A 22,003-nucleotide genomic window follows, 5' to 3' on the forward strand; every position below is an offset into this window, starting at 1 on the left:
TAGCTTGGGTTGACGTGTCTCTTCTATTTAAAATGGTAATTCACTTTTAGCTGGTTTGCTTATAGACAAAATATTGCTTACAGTGATATAAAGTAAAGCAGGTCAAACCATGAGTCTTGTTGATTAATGCATGTTTTTGTCACTCTTTAATGTAGCATTGGAAAGTAAATATTTTACAGTGCTGGTCTCAATGAAGCCTAAGTGTTTGTGATGCTTAATGATATGATTTTCTTATTGAGCAAGCTTGCCATGGCAAACCTGATTCGTGGAAATGAACTGGAATTGGCTGTCAGTGTGGGTACTGTCTTAGGAGAATGTGCAGCGCAAGCAACACAATATGCGCTGGAGTTACTAGCAAGAAAATGTATGACTATAACAACATGGTAAGAACTTCTTACTCCAAAGAATGTTTCACTCTAACAAACCTTGGACACTTTTATAGAACACCAGAGTCTCATATTTTGAAAACAGCAACAACAACTTTGAGGAACCTTTGGGTTTTTTTTATCCAGAAGAAACTATTAAAAAGTAAAACTCAACTACAGTAGCATATTATGAACAAACACCAATGTTCTTAGAACAGAAAAATGCCATATGAAATTAGCAAGACCAAGTCAATAGTTTTTCATTTGGCTAGTACCAAGTGCTTCCCTATTGCAGGAGTAATAACTACCATATCGGTAGGCAGGGTAGATTTTTGAGACAGTTCTAGGATTTGTGCTCTGCTTGAGTGACTAAAGTGCACCAGGAGCATGCTTGTGTGTGTCCGCATTTGTCTTTACCACCTTTGTGATTCCACCTCAGTTAGAATCAGTTCTTCTAAGTACCTTTTGAGCTTATTTTTTCAATCCACAAACATTAAAACTACATCTCGCAGATTGAATGCCCCGTGCATAAAATGGACATATGACTAAGTTGCAGCAAGTACAGATTGCTAGTGCGCACACAATAATCTATGTTGATTTTCTGACCCGTGTGGCTGATTTGACAGATAATCCATGAGGGAATAAATCTGCACACATTGAAATGAGCCGAAAGGGTGGGATGGGAATCGTCCCCTAATCCTCAGCTTAGATTCAGATAATGTGAAGAAATCCAGCATAGTTCGTTTCAAATTTTGGGGTGATGTTTTGCTTTTCTCCTTTCATTTTACTTTGCATATCCAAGCAAAGTGTTATGGGATAACTATTAGCCTCATGGTTTTGATAAGGGTTGGAAGAAAATAGTTACTTTGGATTGTGGCTTATGTCAGGAGTGCAATTTTAACAGAGCTTGTTTTTTTCTGTGACTAAATGATAGTGTCCAAAATCTGTTCTTAATTTCAAGAACACTTGTCTTGCATGTAGCTGCTAGACATAAGTGGATGAGAGAAATGTATTGGCAGTTGCCGCTTTATGGGAGGGGATGTGAAAAGGGACACCCCACCCCCGTCCTCTAAGTTTAGCAATTGCTCCGTCTTCTCCAGCCATAACAAAGTCTTGGAGATTGCCTTTCTGTGCTCATTTATGTTTCTCAGCTCCTTGGCAAACAAATAAAATGAAAGAGGAAGGTGCAGAAAAGTAGAGGCCCACAGTTGTTTTAAGGTATGTACAGGAGAGGCCAAAGGGAAACAAAATATAAGCAAAAATCAGTTGGTGTTGCCCCTGACCCACACTGCACCAAAATTAACTTTGGTGAGGACAGCAGTATGTGTTGCACTTTCTGTGATGTCATGCTGTAACGTTCCTGAGTATAGCTGCATACTGAGATGGCTGCGGAGCTTATAGTTAAGCCTTTCTCCTCCTTGCAAAATCATATGCTTGTGGAATCCAATCATACAAACCAGAGTTTGTATGATTGGATTCCACAAGCACAATGAATTCACAATCCAACTTCTTGCAAGCACTCGCAGCTTTATCCTTTGCTTCCCATTTAAGAGAACGTAAAGCTTTTAGCATATTGCTTTCTGAGTCAATAGAGCTTTTTTCTTTTGCAGCTTGGGTGATAACCACTACTAGCAATACTCTCAGTAAATCGAATAAAATCAGTTGATTTAAGTTATTCAAGTTATTCTCAGTATTATATTTCCCATAGATTGTAAGATCTGAAATAAAATCATGACCAAGAAAATGAATATTGGAATTCATTACTGCCTAAAGCTTTGCGATTTGGGTAATGTTTTGTTTTGTTGACGGTAGGATTGTTTTTACATAAAAAGTCAAAAGATAGTTAAGATGGGATACATAAAATTGCAGTTTGCATGTTGGATGTAGTAGAAGCAGAATAAGAATTTGGAGCTGTCGGTTCCTTTCCCTGCTTTTTTAAAAAAATCCCAGCCTCTCACCATTTGTCCTGTGTGTGTCTAGTATATGAATGCTGTTTTTGTCTGTTACATTTTGAATATCTTTGTTTTAGCTTTCCATCACCTGGATACAGGTACTTTCTTTTCTCTAGAAGGACATTCTAATCTATCCTCTGCAAAACATGACATTTTGGGTTAGACTGAAAAGAAAATCCTTCATCCTCTGCTGACTTTTCTAATAGAACAAAATACTTTGCATGATAAGTAGAATAGACTGGCTGAAAAGAAACATAAGGGGTTATTGATGATAATTCAACCTGTAAGAACAAAAAGTAAGGGCATATCCCTAAGACATCCCTCTCCTTTCATGGGATTGTCCCATACCTTCACGAAGCGGAACATTTGCAGTTCTGACAGTTTGATCCTCATACTATACTAGCACATAAGAACTGAGGTTAGTGATTCAACAGCTGTGGTGTTTGAATGCTTAATATTATGCCGGCATTGCAGCCGTGTTAATGGCAACACTGGAGATTGGCTCCAATATTTAGGTTTTCCTAAAACCTTTCTTTGGGCAACCATTTCTTGAAAGTTGATGGCTGCCTTGCCAGCCAAGCAATAGAAGGATCATAATCTATCCTAAGTGAACATTTATTTGGGCATATGCAGATGTACAAATTGGTATACATACTTGCCAACTATTTCTTGGAGTGCAGATGGCAAATAGCTTTCTGTAGAAGCAGAAAGCTACAGTACTTAAAATATAATCCCATGGGGAGCATTACTCAATAAACAAAGCAATTGCTAGTCATACACCTGAGTTTCTTCGTGCCTGCAAGGCTCTGGCATATGAAGATGCAGAATTTCCCCCTTGATAGTGTCATGGATAACACAATGTGCACATTCCCATTTTGTGTATGGAGGTTCCCTGATACAGAATGGTGAATGATGGATTCCTTTGGATTTTCATCATTCCTGACTATTGACCATTCTGGCTAGGAGCTGGAGTCCTACAGCATCTGGGAGGCCACATGTTTCCCATCTCTTCATTGTGGTAACAACTTGTTAGGCTCAAGTACTATCGACTATATAATGCACACCATCTACAGTGAACTAAGACAGCTTGATAGCAGCAATATTTCTGGAGTTGCAAGATGTATTTTCTAAGAGGTCACAGACTGCCTATAATCTGGGGTCCCCAAACCTTTTTCAAAGAGGGCCAGATTTGATGAAGTGAACATTCGTGAGGGAGGGCCAACCAGTTGTTGAGCTTTTTTAAGGATTTTAGCCCAGGACATATACTGCCATGGGGGCCAGATTAAATCGACTGACAGGCCGGATTAGGCCCCCAAAATGGATTTTGGACATGCCTGGCCTATATAGTTGCTGAAAATGGAATAAACTTAGTAGCTGTTTAATTTTTTTGAAATGATACTGAAAGATGTGGTTTTGATCTTGAATAATAAATCTACCTGAATTAGATTTTTGTTGTTGTTCATAGAATTGTATTTTATGACTTCACCAAAGCATGTCCAAATTACCTGAAGTGTTCATACATAGCTGTTTGCTGTCCTAGGGATCTGAAAATGGTAATTTGATAGTGGCCCAAGCATGAGAGAAGGAGAGTGGAAGCTGCTTCTGCTTTCACTTTAGAACAAACCACAGTTCTCTGTAATGACCAAACAGAAGCAGCAGTTTGTTCTAGTGGTCATTTGTTTTGTTAATTGACTTTCGTCAGAACACACCACAGTTCCTCAAGCTCAATGCATTGTGAAACTGTGGTTTGTTGGAAAGTAGGAAGCTTTTTCACTTCCCCATCTTGAAGCTTGCTGCTGGTCACCCAAATCATGGTTTAGGTGATAATCTGAGTCAGGACTGTGTACATCCGTTTTACAACTGCATTAAAGGCTCTTGAGCTCATTGTTAGTATGCAGTATCTTCTACATTACCACACTCTCTTCCAGAGCTGTCCGCTGCATAAAAGTAGCTTCACGGCACCTACAGTTTCACAGCCAGTTAAGAGAGGAATGGGAGCAGAACAAGTAATCTTAATTCTGGCATTGCTCATTGCCACCTTTTCACATTGCTAAATAACTGTGGCATGTTTGTCTTTTCACAGGGATTTAGCAGCAGATCTTCTTATGATGATCCCCAATAATGAGCTACAGTTAGTAAAGCTTTGTGCTTTCTATCCTGGATGCACAGCAGAGATAAATGACCTACATGAAAAGGTACACTTAAGAGGTCAACTGTCTCTTAACCATTTATGTGAGTAGCAGAAGAAGTTTTATGTTAATTTGTTAATACCTAGATACATTTATTTTAGGATTCTTCCTATTAGAGTGCACTATAATCATAATCCTCTATGTTATTTATTACCTTTACTTTTTTTAAAAAAAATATTTGCTATCCAAGTCCTGTATGCACAGGAAGAAGCAGTCATTTCCTGTTGCACATACCAATAATTTTTCTTGCGGATGGCAATAGAAAGTATCTCTACAGATGAAGCTTAGTGTGCATAACTGAGCTGTTGATCTGTGGCCTTATTATAGTATTAAGGTATCTACATAAGCTTGAAAAGTAGGTTTACACGGAATACTCTTTTCTGATGAAAAGGATATTATAGATTTAGCTGTGTGTACAATGAGTGAAGTCCGGTTTTGTTCAGGCGTGATGCTGCAATGCAGAGGTGTCCCGCAGGACTTAACAGAGCCCTGTTTTCCTATCCCAGTGTAAGGATGTATATATGTGCAAGGGCATTATGGTGAATGAGAAGTCTGGACATACATCCCCTATGTATGCCATGCAGATTACTTGTACTCTGGAGCATAAATAATGTGCCTAGTGCAAAGACAACGGCCTCAGGATACACAAATTGCACACAGACTTTCCATTCCTTGTAATGTTCCTTTGCACTGCCTGGGAAAGAAACTGGTTTTAAGTTGTGGGGAGCATTTCATGTTGGACACTGCACCCATTCTTGTGCAAAACCCCAGCTTCCTGTACAAATACTGTCATAAATGTTGTTTTGTAAATGTTTTGTTTTTCAGTGCAGCCTACCAGATGTAGAAGAATGTATGCAGTTAGCAGAGACAGCTCAGGAGGAAGGAAGTATATTTGAATCAATAAAGTATTATTTGTTAACTATAGAACCAGAAAAAGCACTTCCGATATGCATTCATTATGTGAAAGGTAGGCTTCTTAATGAGTCAGAAAATCTAAAAGATTAATATTTGCTTGGTTTTTCCGTTCTTCAATACTTTAAACTTTTCTTCTCCTTTTGTATTTCACAGAACAAATCAGTAGTTCAGAGTGGACCTTGGACTCAGTCTGTCCATTTCTTGATCTTCTAAGCTATATCCGGACAGAAAAGTTGTTACTTCATAAATGTAGTGAGTAAGTATGCTTTGTGAAAGTTGTGAAATTGAATCTGAGCTATTTCTATGGTTAGACTTTATTTACCCCTGTGCCCTCCATTACCAGTACGTCTTAAATAGCCCCAGCACAACTAAGCTGAAGAGAAATAAAGTAAAACCAGAGCTGAACATTTTAAACAGAAGAACATAGGGCAATTTTAGATGAGTTCATGTATAATAATAAACAGATTCTGTTTTTTGTAGAAATGCAGTTGACTTCTGCAGTGTTTTATTCTAGAGCATGTTGAGCTCAGATCTTCACCTCATTATAAAAAATACTTATGGTAAAAAATGCATTTTTCTCCAAGCATTTTTTTAAAACCATGTATTCTGTAAACATGGGATATTGCCGGTTTTTGCTGGCTTTAGATACGCTTCTGGGTTGTTCCTTTGGAGATATTCCCTGTGCTAGATGTTTTTTAGATTTCGGCTTTGCTCCGGCCCAGCATCAGCAGTTGGGTGTCCATCACTTGTCTGACCTGGCTGTACCACCAATTACTGCCCTCATCACTGGTAGGGGCAGACTTTGGTAATACTTCCTAATGGGCTGCCCTGGGTGAGCCCAAAATTTGGCCCCCCAAAATGGATCTTCTCAATTATGAATCTTCTAAATTCTGTGCCCCTGGGCCCTGTGCAAGGAGAACCACCCACACTGCCCTAAATCCAGTGCTGTCACCGGGCCGCCAGGCTGTCCTTTCAGCGATGAGTAGGTGAACAGTTGCCAAGATCTGCTCCCATCTGCAGTGGCCACCCACTACTTTAATTTGCCCAAAATGTAATACCCTGGTTCTCATTCGTAAGTGACATCTCCACTTGCCCAGTGCTAAACTGTTGCCCAATGAGGAAACTGATTTAAGTGGCAGCATCACTGGAGAAAAGTGTGTGAGAGAAGTGGAGGAGAAAGGGTATGTGGAGGTATGGGGAGCAAAAGCCCCCTTAAGTTTGGAGCTGGCATTGCTTTTGCTGTTTTGTTTTGTTATTGTTTTGTTATGTTTTAAACAGATGTTAATTTACTGCTTTGAAAGAGAGTATGGGTTTTATCCAGAGTTGTCCATGTGGATGTGGAACAGACTTCCACTTAAGCGGTGGGACTTCAACATCATCTCCTCTCCACTGCAGTTCTCCTGTGACCTCAGAATCTGCTCCAAATGATTTGGGGGGGGGGGTGGCAGCTCTGGAGTATATTTTGGGGCCACCTGAGGAAGGAGAGAAGGTCCCATTGCTCAACAGTAAACATGTTTTATGTCTATGATCTTCTTTCATGATGACTGGGCAAAATAATGGAAGCACTTATTAATGTTCTTCTATTTTCAGATTTAGAAATGAGTTGTTAATATTGTGTGGTTACATTGGTGCATTACTGGCTATTAGAAGACAGTACACTAGCATTGTGCCAGCACTTTATGAATATACAAGGTAATTCTTTATTACATAATAGTTGCATCCATTGGGATTATGATGGATTTGATTGTTTCCTTTCCTCCAATGCTGTCATTTATTACTTATGATGTTCCTTGGCACTTGAATAGTGATTAATCCCTTTGAAATTGGCTTAGTCTTTGTAAAATCTAATTTCTCAGCTGCCTTGATTTACTTGGCATATAACATGGGAACCACAAATACTGTTTCAAAGGGACATTGGGATTTTCTAGCATAATGTTCCAAATGGGTTTTATTTTGCAAATCGATACAAGGTAAAGAAATAAGAAATACTAATGAGAGATAGCTTCTATTTTTTTTATAGCAAAGATGAACTAAACATATGGATGTGGTAGCCTTAACAATTATTATTAGTTTTTTTGGCATAGGTTATATGTAATACTTTAGGGGTTAGAGCAGGGGTCTGCAACGTTTTTTCAGGCCAGGCTGGTCCACTCCCCGGCAGACCTCTCGGTGGGCTCCGGAGCGTGTGTGCCCATGCATGCCCGTGCGTGCACTCAAGCTATTTCTGGGTTGGAAGAGCACCGGAAATAGTGTGTGCTCATGCGAATGGGTGCTCCTCCCTCCCGGAAGTGCGCTGGAAATAGTGTGTACATATGCGTACAGGCACTCTGGGTGAGGAGTGCGCGTGCGCACAGACTATTTCGGGCACTCTTTTGACCCAGAAGCCAGTTCCTGTGGCGAGAAAAAAAATGGCGCCATAAAAAAAGAGCACAGAATCCCCACGCCGATCCATGGAATGTCCTTGGGACGGTTCCAGGAAGCTCATGGACCAGAACCAGCCCATGGGCCTTAGGTTGCCAACCTTTGGGTTAGAGTGTTACATCTGATGGAATGGGCCAGGGCTTGACAACACTAGCCAGGGCTAGTGTTCTCCAGGTGTTTTGGACTACAATTCCCATCATCCCTAGCCTACAGTAACGCCAGATGTATCTAGAGCACTACTTAGTTATATTTTATTGGATTTATTTCAAAATTTGTGAATCTAGTATGTAGATAAGGAGCTTCAAGGAATGTAGCCTGCTGCATGTTTCTTCAATCTTTCCCTTCCTGCCTCCATAGCAGCTATAAGCAGGAGTTGATCAACTTGGTTTAGGAGGTAATTGCGTGCCCAGTCGCAGAGAACCTAGCTGCCATTATTGCCTCCTTGCAAGCATGGTGGTCTTGACTGCCTTGAAGGAGGTGGTTGTGAGACTGCTTTGAAAATCTCAGATTGTGCTAAATATAGCACAGTTGGTAGAGCATGAGACTTTTAATCTCAGGGTCGTGGGTTCGAGCCCCATGTTGGTTTGGTCCCTTCCAATTCTATGATTGGCAGGTTGCAAATATACCTTTCTTGTGCTAAGTGTGGTGTTTACCATACAACCCAGACAATCCACATCAATTTCAGTCTGGCTTCAGACCTGGGTTTTGCCCCCAAACTACCTTCATCTCTATGACTGAGGAATGCCAAGATGGCAGATGGAGACCTTTCTAATTCTCCTGGCACTCAATGACTTTTGATTTGATTGATCATGGCATCTTTCTAGACTGGCAATTGGGGGATAGTGCAGTTCAGTACTTGTGTTCTGTTCTGGACTGTCATTTCCAGCAGGACTTATGCTACGGTGTGCCACAGGGCTCCATTTTGTCCCTGTGCTGTACATGAAAAAGCTGAGGGAGAATATCTGGAGAAATGGAGTGAGGGGTCATCACTATGCAGATGACAACCAACTCTATTTCTCCTTTTCATCAGATTTTGATGAGGCTGTTGAGATGCTGAAATGATGTGTGGAATCAGTAAAGGACTGGATAAGGACCAAGAAGTTGAAATTTAGACAAGAAAGAGGTTCTGCTGGTGGATGGTTCATCTGGTTTGGGAGATGCTATTCAGTGTGATTTGGGTTGCATTCTCCCTAAAGGATTAGGTTTGCAGCTTTTGGGTGATTCTAGAACTGGAATTTAGAGGTCCAAATAGTTTCACTTGCTAAGGGAGGTGTGTCAGCTATCACCCCTCTGGACAAAGTATTATATCTCAGTTAGACATTGTATGTAAGACTGTATGAGTCATTGTATGTGAGACTGTCTTTGAAAACTACTTGGAAACTTCAGGTAGTCCAAAATGATGCACCAAAATTACCAAGACTGGTTGATTGGAAGACATCTAGCCAGTTTTAAAACTATTAAGGATAATGGTCTGTTTCTGAGCAGAATGCAAAGTGCTGGCTGGGACTTACCTTTAAAGTACGTGCATGGCTTGAGAGCCCCAGGTACCTGGAACAGCCCTTTCTTTTATATGAACTTCCCTGGGTATTAAAATTTCCAAGGGCCTTTCTCCATGTCCCCTTGCCTTACTTCTGGAGGTGAGCAGAGATAGGGCCTCCTCTGTGGTAGCTTTAAACCTTCTCCAAGATATACTCACCTGGCCCCAGTCTGATTTTTTTTTCCATACCATTTTTAAAATCTTATTTGCTCAGGCCTTTCAGTTTTGTTAGTTTTATCCTTTAAAAGCTGCTAGCTTTTAAATAAATTTCATTGGTTTTATTATTTGTGTCTTAAATTCTTGTGAGCTGCTCTGGAACTCTGTACAAAGGAGAGGGATATTGTATTAAATACCTGGAAGATTGACTTCCATGGTGGTCCTGTTTACAATTCAACCAGGCCATCAACAGCAGGTATTTTTCATAAAGGTCTCTGAGACTGAACTGATTTCAAGGACTTATAGAGGATATGAAACAAAAGGGTAGGCAGGTGATTCTTTAGTCGCACTAAGGCCTGCTGATTGTGACATAATGTGTTTTTCAAAACTGGTGAAAGTAGTTATATCTTCCAAGTGCTCTCAAATGGAACTGGGGAGAGGGGCTGACGAGGCTTGTTCATTTGTTGAAATTTTTTGTGTAATATATATATATTATTCATATATATATATATATATATATATATATATATGAATGATTCATTGTTGCCTGCCAGAAACCTTCCATATGGGGTGAGAAAGCAGTCTGTATAATTTGTATGCAGTTTTAAAATGTTTGTTCAGATTGCCCATTGGATACAGCTAGAATTTGTCATATGCTTTCAAAACTTCTGTTACATTGCATTCTTTTCCAGCCAGCTTTTAAAAAGACGGGAGGTGTGTGTACCCCTGAAAATTGAACAACTCTCTGAGGAACTAGATGCTTGGAGAGCTTGTACTCAATCACTAAACAAGTAGGTGTACAATGACCATAATAGAATTTTAGATGATTTGAATTTGTGATCTTTTGTCTTTTAGTAGAGGACAAATGTATCAGAAATTCTGTTAACTTTTGGATGCTTTTTTAAAATAAATAAAAATCTTGTATGTTTCAAGTCAAGAAAACTATTGCAAATAATGATATATATTTCTCACACAGATCTGCTGATGAATTGCCCCCTACACCCCCATCTGAATTGCAACAAGAGATATATGCGACATTGACGTCTCGAATAAAAGAGGAACCTCTGAAAGTAACAATTGGACCAGATTACGTAACAGGCTCTAACCTTCCTAGTCATTCAGATGTTCACATCTCTTGCTTGACAGGATTAAGGATACAGGTATTTCTTAGTGGAGCTGGATTACATTTAGGAGAAGTTTGAAAGTATTAACTTCTGCCACAATTGCTCTCTCTCAAGAGTACTGTATTTTTTTAATGTGTAATATTTTGCTTCCCTCCCCCCATACTTCTTACATCCAACAGGGTCCAGTGTTTTTCCTTGAAGATGGAAAATCCACAATTTCCCTCAACGATGCGTTAATGTGGGCAAAAGTGAACCCTTTCTCTCCACTGGGTACAGGAATACGACTCAACCCATTCTAACAAAAGAACATAAGAACTCACTTTTACTAAAAACAGCTAATATGCTTGTTGCTATCATTTTATATTTATTAGCTGGAGGATTTGAAGTTGAATCCCACTTGAAGGATAGTTTTATGTAAATTTAATTTTATATTAAATTTGATAATCCAAAGAGTCATGTATATCATTGTTAGCCATGGACTTTTGAGAATAGATTAAAATGTTGTTTCTGTGGACAAACATGTGAAGCATGTAGAGAAGTATCTGCACTCTATTAAGTTGCAAGGATAGCACAAATTGAAGCTCATAATTTGAAATGCATTCACATGTTATTTATGACATTTTGGAGCAGTATGGCTGCTTTTAGAACTAGCATCTTATGATGGGGAGTATATGCTTCCTATTTTAGGTAAAGTTTGTGTATTTGTATCCTTGTGGTGGAAGCTAAGCACAGATCCTACTGAATGCAACATGTTTGCCGTGCAATAGCCTCTGAAACGAATGGAGCTTATGCAGCTCTTATAGAGGATGGATTGTATTCTGATAATCTAATAATTTATTCATGCGTAAATTAAATGGTTGTATAGTAAACACAGATTATTGTTTAGCAAGTATTTTGGAATACTTAGTTTTACACTTCAACTGGCATGAGAATCTTTTTTCTTATATTTTGTCAACACTTCTCTTTATTTTAAATGAGTAAGCATATTTCTAAAATTTATTTTCAAAGAAAAATTTGTAAGTAAACTACTTATTGGAATGTACCAAAATACATGATGTAAATTGTAAAGTATTTAATTCCTTTCATTCTAGTGATTGTAAAAATACTGTATTCAGAGGTCCAGATGCCTAAATAAATTGGTATTGTTTCATAAAAAGGGTTTATGCTACTGTTTGTCCTCTTGTTAAAAAACACAATTATGGCAAAAAAAGAGGTGAGAAGTTCTACACCACATGTAAATTAAGTATGCATGTTGGCCTCACTGAATAAACTTTGTGGAGGAACCACTGTGGCTGTTCCTTCATAATACTAGAGACAAGTCCTATGTTTGCAACCACCACTGTTTTTCTACAAAAATACCTTGTTTATGGCCAAAATAAATGTTTATTTGATTTCCAGATTGTGTTTTACAATCCTGCTACAGAGAAGGATCAGGCCAGATTCCTGGTTCAGATATTGTGGACATAGTTAAGTGTGTCCTATGTGATTCAGATGTCTGGAGGTTGTGGCACTGGGAAGGTAGAAAGACATTTGATGAGGACAGGAGTTTTACGAAAAAGGGGTGGATTGGGGATGGGAAAAAATTCATTTACTCTGGACCAAATTGACTAAGGATATGAATTCTTTTGTTAAGTAATCACAATGGCTCAGCAGTACAACACAGGTACCAGGCCCAATCTCCAGGTAGGGCTGGGAGAGATACTGTCTGAAATCCTGGAGAGCTGCAGCAGCCAGTCACTGTAGACAATATTGAGTCAGTGGTCTTAACTTTGTATAAGGCAGCTTCCTGTGTTAATAAAACAAGAGTTTTATCTGAAGGCAGGGAGTGAACGAGAGTACTTGAAATTTTCACTTGTTCCTACCAGGGAAGGGTACACTTTTCTACTAGGACCTAGGCTGCAACCCCAGTATCGTGAGGTGAACAAAGTGATGAATAAAATGTTGGCCATGCTTGAAGAAATTTATGGAACTAGATTTCCCTCTGTAGCTATTCTCCAGATTTTATGAAATTTTCTGGAGCCAATCAGTAACAGTGTTAGAGCAGAACAAGCAGTGAGATGCTGTCCCAAAGCCCTGCTCTGGAACAGGAAGTATGTATTTCTGCAGTTAAACTAGAACTTTAAGAGTGTAAGAAATAAAAACTTGTGCTTGCTTGTGTGGCAGTTTCAAAAACTATCAGTCCCAAAATTTGTCTAGGCAAGGAAGATGGACAAAGCATCATAGAGAACTCGAGGCCAATGGAAGCCCGTGTTGGTGGTAGGATTTATAGGTCTAGAATATATGATAGTGAATGTCCAGTGTACAGACAATAATTCCATGTCTGGCTATAAATACAGATCAAACAGCCAGAGCTGTAAGAAGGTTAAAAAGAGAAGTTAAGCTAAATGAAAGAGCCAATCCTTCAGTTCAAAACAGACAAGAACTTTCTATAGCCTGGTTTGGGTAATATACCAACTAAGGAAGTAAATAAACACAACAAAGATGAAAATGATTTCAATATAGAGACCGGTCACTTCTAGATAATCTATTTATTGCATATTCATCCTTATTTGTTCACAAGGTTAGACATTGTATCACACAAACATTATCGTACACTGTCTAGTGCATTTCCCCATCGCTAAAGTCTGATTCTGGGGGCAAAGTTGGTCTGTTGTACAAGACCTCCCAACCAGCTTTAATTGTGCAACCTAAATCTGTAACCTAAATTTATTGGTTTGTGATGGAACCCTGCCTTAAGCTAGTGACTACCTGATTAAGAAAAACTGTCAGATGCATATGGTCATGTCATTAACACTACTATATTCAGTATGTTGTTTACAAAAAAATAGCTATAGCAGAAGTCCTATCTTTCATGTTTGTTGAAATGTCTGAGCTTGTAGACTAAAGATATAACAGGTAATTCATGATTTTGCAATGAAAGAGGCCAGAAAAACCAAAGCTGTAAAGTGTGTGGGCACACACAGCTAACTCAACTGCTTGTTACCCCTCACCATCCGGGCCAGCCAGCTCAGAATAAACTCCAGTTTGTCAATGTCCTAAAAATGTGGAACCAAAGACTAAAAAAAAAAAAATCATCTTACTCACGTCAAGCTATAAAATAGGTAGTATTTTGTCAAAACAATAGTTACATTTTACTTTTTTCTACTTCTGTCCTGTCCCAGCACTGAAGTTAGGAGCACCAACAGGTAGCAAAATGCATTATATCTTCTTAATAATACATGCATATGAGATACATTTAGTTATCGCTGTGTTGGACTGAATGGACCTTCTGCAAATAGAGGCTTTTGGCAGAAGGGTTTGAGATCCAACAGAAGTTCTTACTGAAAAATGCAGGGAGGCTATTTCAACCAGTTTCCCCTTTCTGCTATAGGTCCCCATGCAACCTCTCATATTATTCAACAGAGTCTCTCAAACTCCTTAAAGAACCTTTTCAGCGGGCTGTAAGGGTGAGACAAACTCAGCAAAAAAGCAGTCTCTATGCCCTCACAGAGGGGTATCCCATGAAAAGGGTTTCTGCTCACAGAAATTCAGTATCCATATCAATAAACAGAAAATGTTTTCATTACTGAAGTCAGAAAGACCACACAGAAGGAAACTTTTACATTAGAACAAAGTATAGGTGATCTAAGGGGACAAACCAAAGTTAGAGTGCAAAAAATATGTTAAGAACTTAAAATGCTATTGGGAGAAATTCCTTACAGTTAGCGAGGTTGGCTGATTTTAACATTTAATTATGACATTACTTTCTACCAAGCTTTGCTCAAAAGCTTGCTCAGGATTATAGATTTCACCAAAATAAAACATTTTAGATTGTTTTATTTTAATGCTAGGAAAAATGTTTGAAAATATAAACCCAGCTTGCCCTAATAATCATGTTTTATTAAACTTGCACCATTACCTATGAATACAAGGGTAGATACACCAGCATTAGAAGAAGTCACTTTTGAGAATCCAAAGTGTAAAAAGCATTGATAATCTGCTTTTCATGTAGCTTATATCTGTGCACCTACCAGCTTCTAAGTTTGTATTTACCTCAGCACAAATGCTTTATTGAGCATAGTAGTAAGGCACATGTTCTCCAATATGGTAGCAAAGACTTCATAAGACTTCTGTTGTGTTCAAAAAGAGCTCTCTCAAACTTCTCTAGTTACAATTCTTTAAGATGGTTTAAGGTGCCAGAATTTAATTCACATCTAAAGGGCATCTCAGCTTGTTTCACTTGGACGGTTTTGAAATGAACACCCGTTTTGCCTCTGATTTCTGTGGATGCTACACCTAAGCAGAAAAAAAGGTCAGTACTTTTACATCCCAACAAATGCAGTTACAAAACAAAGCACTTTTTAAGTGGCATCTTTTAAGAATCCTTTATAAGGCAGGCTTTATCAATCTAAGCTATTCTAAATCTGCTACTGGATCATCTCTGAACTTCACAAAGCTGGCACGATCACAGTTTATTTTTAATTAAATTGACATTGTTTATTAAACAAAGTTATTTTGCACTTCTTTTATCTCATCACGGTATGAAGATTTTGAGTAATTAATAGACACATTTATCTAAATTTCAACAACAGATTAAGACAGCCAATTAAGTATTTTAATTGGCTGAAAACTTCAGATCAGGGAAACCAATCTGGTGCCCTCTAGATGTTGTTGGACTCCAACTCTCATCAGCTCCAGCCAAAAGGGCGAGATGTAGGGATGACTGGAGCTATATTCCAGCAATATCTGGAGGGCACCATATTGTGATCACCTTCTTGGATTTATATTTAATAGAGTATATTTGCAGGAAATAGATTTAGAATAGATTTATAACATGAAGCTTAATTTAAAAGAAACCAATAGTCTTCTTCACAATGAAGTTACATTAAAGAGGGAGGGTTATACATTTGAGCAACATAGACATTTGTTTAAACATGCAACCTGGTGTTAAGTTACATTTACTCAAAAGTCCCAATGATTTATTCTCAATTAAATGTTCATAAGATTGCCTTCATGAAAAAATTAATGTACATTTAAATTTCATCAATGGTAATGACGTTCAAGTAGTAAGTGTGAGACTTTCAAAAGAGAAAAATAATGCTTACTTGGCACAGGAATAGATTTCTCCTTCTGAATCTTCACTGTACTCACGGAAGGAACTATCATGGAAGGACGACGAATGGCACGCTCTCCCAGCGTTTTTTTAATACCAAACCGTTCTTAAAAACAAAGCAATTTGTTGTGCAAGTACTGCGATTTACACATCACATTTTCAAGATCATTGTCTTTTCAACACGACTTAATACTGATGAAAGGTAAAACCATCCTTCATTAAGGATAAAGAACTACCACCAGAAGATTAATCTGTGTGTGCCACATCAGAATGTGTGGAATAATTTGATGGGGGAAAAGCTTCTATCCCTCAGTGTGGCAAGAAGTGTAGCTACACACTGGCAATATTTCGTATCCCACCTTTCCACTGAACAGTGCTCAAGGCAGCTAACAAAAAACTATGAAAAAACAATCCATTGAAGCAATCTAATACAATGCAATAATTATAAAGTAATAAAAAGGAAAGAAAATTTGCAGAAAGCAACCCAAGGGATGCAAAGAAATAATCAGGTAGCCAAAATTAAATACTCCCTCAATAAAAAGATCATTACAAGGCAGAAAAAATAAATCATAGATGGATCTAGAGTTCCTTAGCCTTCCACAGAGGAAGCCCTCCCTTGATGTACCCTGAATAAAGGCAAAACTTGCAGTTCATTATTCTTGCATGTAATACAGAGAAGACATTCAAGAAACATTTTGTCCTCCCAAGCTACTCACCTGGAACTTGCTCCCTCTCAAGCTGCCGTCGCTGCATATGCATAGTGATAATGGCATTTACTTTTTGCCTGTTTTTTTGAATATTGGGCTCCACCATTATTTCTGTTAGCTTAATGTTGGTCTTAATAGCCCTTGAAGCAGTTGATCTCGCAACCATTGGTAATTTATCCTGATAATTACTGTCTGTAAAGTCAATCTCTTCATCCTGAATATGTTTTATCCTAATGGGAGAAATTATAATTATTTAGGTATTTGTGTTTGGAATGAAAAAAAAGTTTTGTGACCTCTATGACAGTGTTTCCCAACCTTGGGTCTCCAGCTGTTCTGGGACTACAACTCCCATCATTCCTAGCTAGCAGGACTAGTGGTCAGGGATGATGGGAACTGTAGTCTGAAAACAGCTGGAGACCCAAGGTTGGGAAACACTGCTCTATGACAGTTTGAAGCCCTGTGCTGTTACAATGTTGCAAGCCTATGTAACAGTAGTTTTTGGTGACAAATTCTGATGCAAGAGAAAGAGACTATCACTTTAAGGTTTTGTTAGACAGGCCTGGATCATGTGCATTCAGTCTGATAGGTTTGTGGAATTTCAGGCTCTGATTGACAGGAGGTACCAGTTCAGTGGGGAGTTAACTGTCAGTGAGAGAGAGAATTGGAATTTTGGACAGTTGTTGGATTGGGAGAGATAAAGGGGTTTTTGAGGAAAGATGGGACACGGGTGGCGCTGTGGGTTAAACCACAGAGCCTAGGACTTGCTGATCAGAAGGTTGGCGGTTCGAATCCCCGCAACGGGGTGAGCTTCCGTTGTTCGGTCCCTGTTCCTGCCAACCTAGCAGTTCGAAAGCACCTCAAAGTGCAAGTAGATAAATAGGTACCGCTCCAGCAGGAAGGTAAACGGTTTCCATGCGCTGTTCTGGTTCGCCAGAAGCGGCTTAGTCATGCTGACCACATGACCCAGAAGTTGTACGCTGGCTCCCTCGGCCAATAAGGCGAGATGAGCGCCGCAACCCTAGAGTTGGCCACGACTGGACCTAATGGTCAGGGGTTTCTTTACCTTTACCTATGAAGAATAAGACCAGAGAATAGCAGAGGGGAAATTTGAAGCCTTTATATTAAAACCCAGTGTGTGTTATTAATACTTCTTTGGTGGAGATCAGGGAAAGGAAGTGGTGCCTGAGTTCATCTAAGAGGCCACCCTGTGTAATGTCTTGTAAAGATATATTACAGTATATTATACATATGGATTAATGAGCTCACCTCCCTCCATTAAGGAGCTCCTGAGGAGGAGAAAATAAAAAAGGCAAATGTTCAAGAGGCCAGTAAAAGGCATTTATGTTACAAAATGACCACATTGATATACCAATTTATGTTTATGACATGGGTTATTTTTTCATCATAAGGTATCTAATGATGTTAAAATAAGCTATATTCCATTGATCATTGCTGGTATTCCGTTATCTTATACGGAATCTGTTTATAGCTTTATTTTATTTATAGGCAGGTACCAGGGCTTTCATATATTTTTAGCCTTACTTCTAAAACACAGCATGTGCACTTTGAGGAATAAGGTATTTTAAATGCATTTTATTATTACAATTATATTATGCATCAAACCACCAACTAGAATTGCATTATATGTAGTTGTAAATGCTATTGAGGGCAATTACCCCTTTTAATTTCCCCCTTTAGTAAGGAGGAATAAAGATTTTTGGGGGGAATTTATGTTCCATTAATTCTGAAAAAAGTCTAAGAAAGACTAGTGCTATTTAATAGCTGTTTGATAGAAATAATAAGTTTGTTGATACCAAACCAGTTAGTACAGGTATCATCAATCTTTAGGCATCAACTTGCAACATTCAAATATAATGTTGTTACAAATATAACTTACCGCCTGTTTGTCAGCATTGTATAAATGTCTTGTAGAAATATTTCTGCAGCTCCTGGTTTACAATGAATTGTTCCATCAATTAGCTCTCGGATGGGATGCAGATTTCTTTTTGCAAAGAACTTTAATAAAGGAGGAAGAATTTGTTTCAGATACATTAATTCATTTGAAATCTGCTCTTCTTGAAGGACATGAAAACTGTTTTTTATTCTTATCTGAAATACAATGTAGACTCCAAAATTTTAGCCTCACAGTTTGTATAACATAGTCATGGCAGGTATAAATATGCAAAGTTTCACTGAGGCCATAGCAAATAAAGAAACATACATCAAAAGTATTTTCTATTTTAAAACCAGCACAAGTAGTTGTGCATTTGAAACACCATTATCATTACATCTTAATATACATGTATGTACATAAGCATCATGCATACGAAAATAATTACAGATTAGGTTGCAATCCTATATCAGTTTACCTGGGAGTAAACCCCACTGAACTGAATGAGACTTGCATCTTAGACATGTATAGAACTGCACTATAAAAATGGGTGAGACAGTAAAGAAGTTCCCATCCTTTTCTCTTTAACATATATTTGAAATTCACTACTACATTAAATACCTTTCCAAGCTGTGACCAGTTGCTGAGTTTCACAGGTAGGGACGTGCCATTTTCAAAGGAACGCATTTGAATATCTTCCGGGTAGTACCAAGAGAATATCTCAGCAATGAGATAGCCATTTGAAAAATCCCTACTCAAAATGTATAAATAAATAAAAGTTCACTATTAGTTACACGCCTTAATTAAGAAGTGGCATTCCCTGGATGGGAAGCCTCTGTTTCATTACCAAATCAATTTTGAAGCTTTCAACCATTACAGTACTTTCTTGTGGAAAGAAAAAATCCCTACCCACTCCCCTTCTCATATCCATAAGTCAACAAAACAGCTGTAAGTTCCTCTGCCAGCTGTACAGGTTACATAAATAAAGAAGGAGGGAGAGGGAAGTCTTCCTGGAAACCAGAGAGAGGTTCTGCTGTAAGGAGTAAACAGCATTAAACAGAAATCTAGGTTATATATTGCTAAACTATCAATAGGTGAAGATACTGAATAAACATGTATTTCTGCAACATAGATAGGATTTAAAAAAACAACAACAAACTTCTGTTGCTTATGGCCAATGGAATACCCAATAATAACCAAAAGAATCATATGTGACTTCACAACACTGAAATGCAGGCACAAGAATGTATAATATTACATCAGTGTATACACATTGTTTGCTTGTTAGTATACTAGGGGCTATACTCACCAATCCTTCCCCCCTTCCTCACATTAACCCCTAGAGCTTCCCTTTTCAACCCCACACATCTACTAAGCTAGCTTTTCACCTTCGCAACCCCATGTCTGAAGTCACCACTATTTGGTCTGTAAGCCCACTTTGTGCCTGTTTTCACCGTCACTTTTATGCCCATGCTTTCTCCTTTTCTACAACCTCTCTTGCACACAAAACATCGCCCTCTCACCTTAGCAACCGCTTTTGTACCCCCATTTTCACTGTCACCTTTTTCCTACTCTTATCTTTGATGAATTTAATCTTAAGAGCAAGCCTGTCAATTAGCTCACTCAGAAAAGGCTTAGTTCAGCTGATGGATGGGCATTTATTAATAAAGCACCTTCCAAATTACTGCACTGAATCTGGAACTTATTGAAGACAACACATGGTATCAGGAATGAAATACATTGTGGGAAGGTACTATGGAATATTTGAATGCTCTTCATCCTTTATCGTTCTTACGTGAGACAGAAGACGAATGGAAAAGTGGAAAGTTTAGAACAGACACCCCCCCTTTCAGTTTGTCTTCTTGCTGTACTAAAACAATAGCAGAAGTTTGTATAAAGAAGAGGTGTTGGGACACTGAGGTGTTTTTTAAAAGTTTTAACAAGGAGAAATAGCAGATGGGTACAACACAGAAGTTAACACCCAAAATTAACAGAGCCCTTCCCAAGTCCTTGCTGTACTCAAACCTTATTTTAACTGCCATGCTCCTTTCACCCCGTGTAACCCCTGCTAACACTATTCCAGAGCTTTTTAGACATGCATCATTTTGCTACACAGTAATTCAGTTTTACTAGCAAATAGGCAGTTAAACTAACCCCTTTCCAGCGTTGGAAGGAATGCAGGGAACGTATGTGTGTGACACACCTACACACTGCAGTCGACACACTTGTGTCGTGACAACAGTTAGGAAAGCTCTGCTCAACTCAAATCTATCATTGTTTAAAATTGTCTCTTTCCCTGTTTTCTTCCACCTCTGCTTTATTTAAGCCTCTGTGTTGTTTAAGGCCAGTTTTCCCGTGTCAGCCCACCCTTGCTTTACTCAAACTTCTGTAAGTTTAAAACTGCCACTCTCCCCCCTTTCGCATCTCCCTTCTCACTGTAACCAAACTACTCCCTCTTCCATTCCTCAGCTGCCTCATGAGAGCTCTCAAATATTCCACAGTACAGTACTCTTATCATTGTTTAAAACTGCCAGTTCCCCCCTCCCCTCCGCCTTTCAGTGTTTCTCCTTTCTCACTGTCATGCCATGCTCACTACTCTTGTGCAACCTGACTTCACTCTTGCTTGCTGCCTTTATGCAAATCCAGGATTGTGATGCAGCCACTACAAATCCTCCAGTGGGGGCTGCCACCATGAAAGCCTTTCTTCCTAGGGAAAGAAAGGTATCTTGTGGACCATAATTCTGGACTAAACTTCGCAAGCCCACAGGTTTAATTTTTAAGGAAACCTACTCTCAATGGATAAAGGCGAGGCTGGTGCTATCTTACTAGGCGTTGCCAGCAGTGATGACAACAGAACACAGGTGCTTCCCCCCTCCCTAAAAGGACCTCTCTCTCTAGCTCACCGGTTGGCCCAGCCTTCGGTCTGAAAACATTTGATATACACATAGCAAAAACCCCTCCTTCCCCAATGACGGCCTTTGCCACCCGACCCCTCTCCTCCCCCAGAGCCGCCCGTGTTTTCTAGCAAGCGCCCTCACGGCCGGCCTGGCCTTAAGGGGGGTTCGTGTGAACAAAGGGCTTCGGTTCAAGCTCCCTCAGAGCTCCGTGGGAGATTTGCAGTCGCTTCTCGCAGGAGGGGAGGTGCCCACACGGCAGATGCAGCCGAGGGGGCCAAAAGCAAACCAGGCCCCTCCTTCCCGCTGACCCCGAGGCGCGTCTTCAGCCCTCGAGGCGCCCAGGTACGGCGGGAAGTGTCATGGCGGCCAACGTGTGGGAAGGGGGGCGGCCTCACCTACGGAAATGCGTAGGCGAGAAGCTGAGGTCGAGGCTCTGCAGCCAGCGCAGCACCGTCCGAGGCAGTCCCGCGCGCCTCGGGCTGGTGGAGTAGGACATGAGGAGCGGCAGCTTCCCTTCGCGAGCGCCTTCGAGCACCATAACGGCAGTTGCCACGGCAACCGTCGTCGCCGCTCTGCTTTTAAAAAGGAACACGGCCACCGCGCATGCGTCGGAACGCCTGGACTCAGGGCTGCTTGTTGCTTGGAAACGCGCGTTCTGCGTCAGAGAAGGGGGGGTGTTTTGAAATCAACCAAATACAAACAAAAACAAAACCACAACACACGAACAACACGCACATGCAACACACCGTTGCTGGTG

At 39.6% G+C, this 22,003-nt stretch overlaps 2 protein-coding genes and 1 long non-coding RNA gene across 15 annotated transcripts in view; 2 read left to right on the top strand and 1 right to left on the bottom strand.

Moving 5' to 3' along the window:
- WDR17 (WD repeat domain 17) overlaps positions 1 to 12,056 on the top strand; it is a 52,647-nt gene extending 40,591 nt beyond the window's left edge. For 6 of the 10 annotated variants that reach the window (XM_081925915.1, XM_081925913.1, XM_081925912.1 and 3 more), the window contains exons 22-30: positions 244 to 383; positions 2,395 to 2,415; positions 4,401 to 4,512; positions 5,332 to 5,473; positions 5,575 to 5,677; positions 7,012 to 7,113; positions 10,228 to 10,326; positions 10,512 to 10,695; positions 10,839 to 12,056. In XM_081925915.1, the coding sequence (XP_081782041.1) occupies positions 244 to 383; positions 2,395 to 2,415; positions 4,401 to 4,512; positions 5,332 to 5,473; positions 5,575 to 5,677; positions 7,012 to 7,113; positions 10,228 to 10,326; positions 10,512 to 10,695; positions 10,839 to 10,958 (1,023 nt within the window). In that variant the 3' untranslated portion in view covers positions 10,959 to 12,056. Of the gene's footprint in view, positions 1 to 243; positions 384 to 2,394; positions 2,416 to 4,400; positions 4,550 to 5,331; positions 5,474 to 5,574; positions 5,678 to 7,011; positions 7,114 to 8,872; positions 9,160 to 10,227; positions 10,327 to 10,511; positions 10,696 to 10,838 lie in introns of those variants that run through there. The other 4 variants (XM_081925910.1, XM_081925916.1, XR_014171830.1 and 1 more) reach the window with 4 other exon arrangements.
- A 1,112-nt stretch (positions 12,057 to 13,168) lies between these two features.
- SPATA4 (spermatogenesis associated 4) lies at positions 13,169 to 21,842 on the bottom strand. Its single transcript, XM_081926218.1, has 6 exons — positions 21,642 to 21,842; positions 18,971 to 19,100; positions 18,356 to 18,474; positions 16,468 to 16,688; positions 15,744 to 15,857; positions 13,169 to 14,934 (listed from the first exon to the last, which is right to left on the bottom strand). The coding sequence occupies exons 1-6, from the start codon at positions 21,782 to 21,784 to the stop codon at positions 14,807 to 14,809; spliced, it is 855 nt and encodes a 284-aa protein (XP_081782344.1). The 5' UTR covers positions 21,785 to 21,842; the 3' UTR covers positions 13,169 to 14,806.
- LOC309378238 overlaps positions 19,098 to 22,003 on the top strand; it is a 35,311-nt gene continuing 32,405 nt past the window's right edge. For all 4 annotated transcript variants that reach the window (XR_014171904.1, XR_014171905.1, XR_014171906.1 and 1 more), the window contains exon 1: positions 19,098 to 21,210. This is a non-coding gene — a long non-coding RNA (uncharacterized lncRNA). The remainder of the gene's footprint in view (positions 21,211 to 22,003) is intronic.

Source organism: Podarcis melisellensis (genome assembly GCF_964234715.1).
Source record: "Podarcis melisellensis genome assembly, chromosome: 9".
Classification (NCBI taxonomy): Eukaryota; Metazoa; Chordata; class Lepidosauria; order Squamata; family Lacertidae; genus Podarcis; species Podarcis melisellensis.

Bases quoted from the DNA above. Each gene is read 5' to 3' on its own strand.
- SPATA4 (XM_081926218.1), bottom strand. From the start codon at position 21,784: ATGGTGCTCGAAGGCGCTCGCGAAGGGAAGCTGCCGCTCCTCATGTCC. The intron at 19,101-21,641 runs GTGAGGCCGCCC...CATTTTGAGTAG, and splicing joins TCGCCTACGCATTTCCGTAG to GGATTTTTCAAATGGCTATC. The intron at 16,689-18,355 runs GTAAGTTATATT...TTCTCCCATTAG, and splicing joins ACAATGCTGACAAACAGGCG to GATAAAACATATTCAGGATG.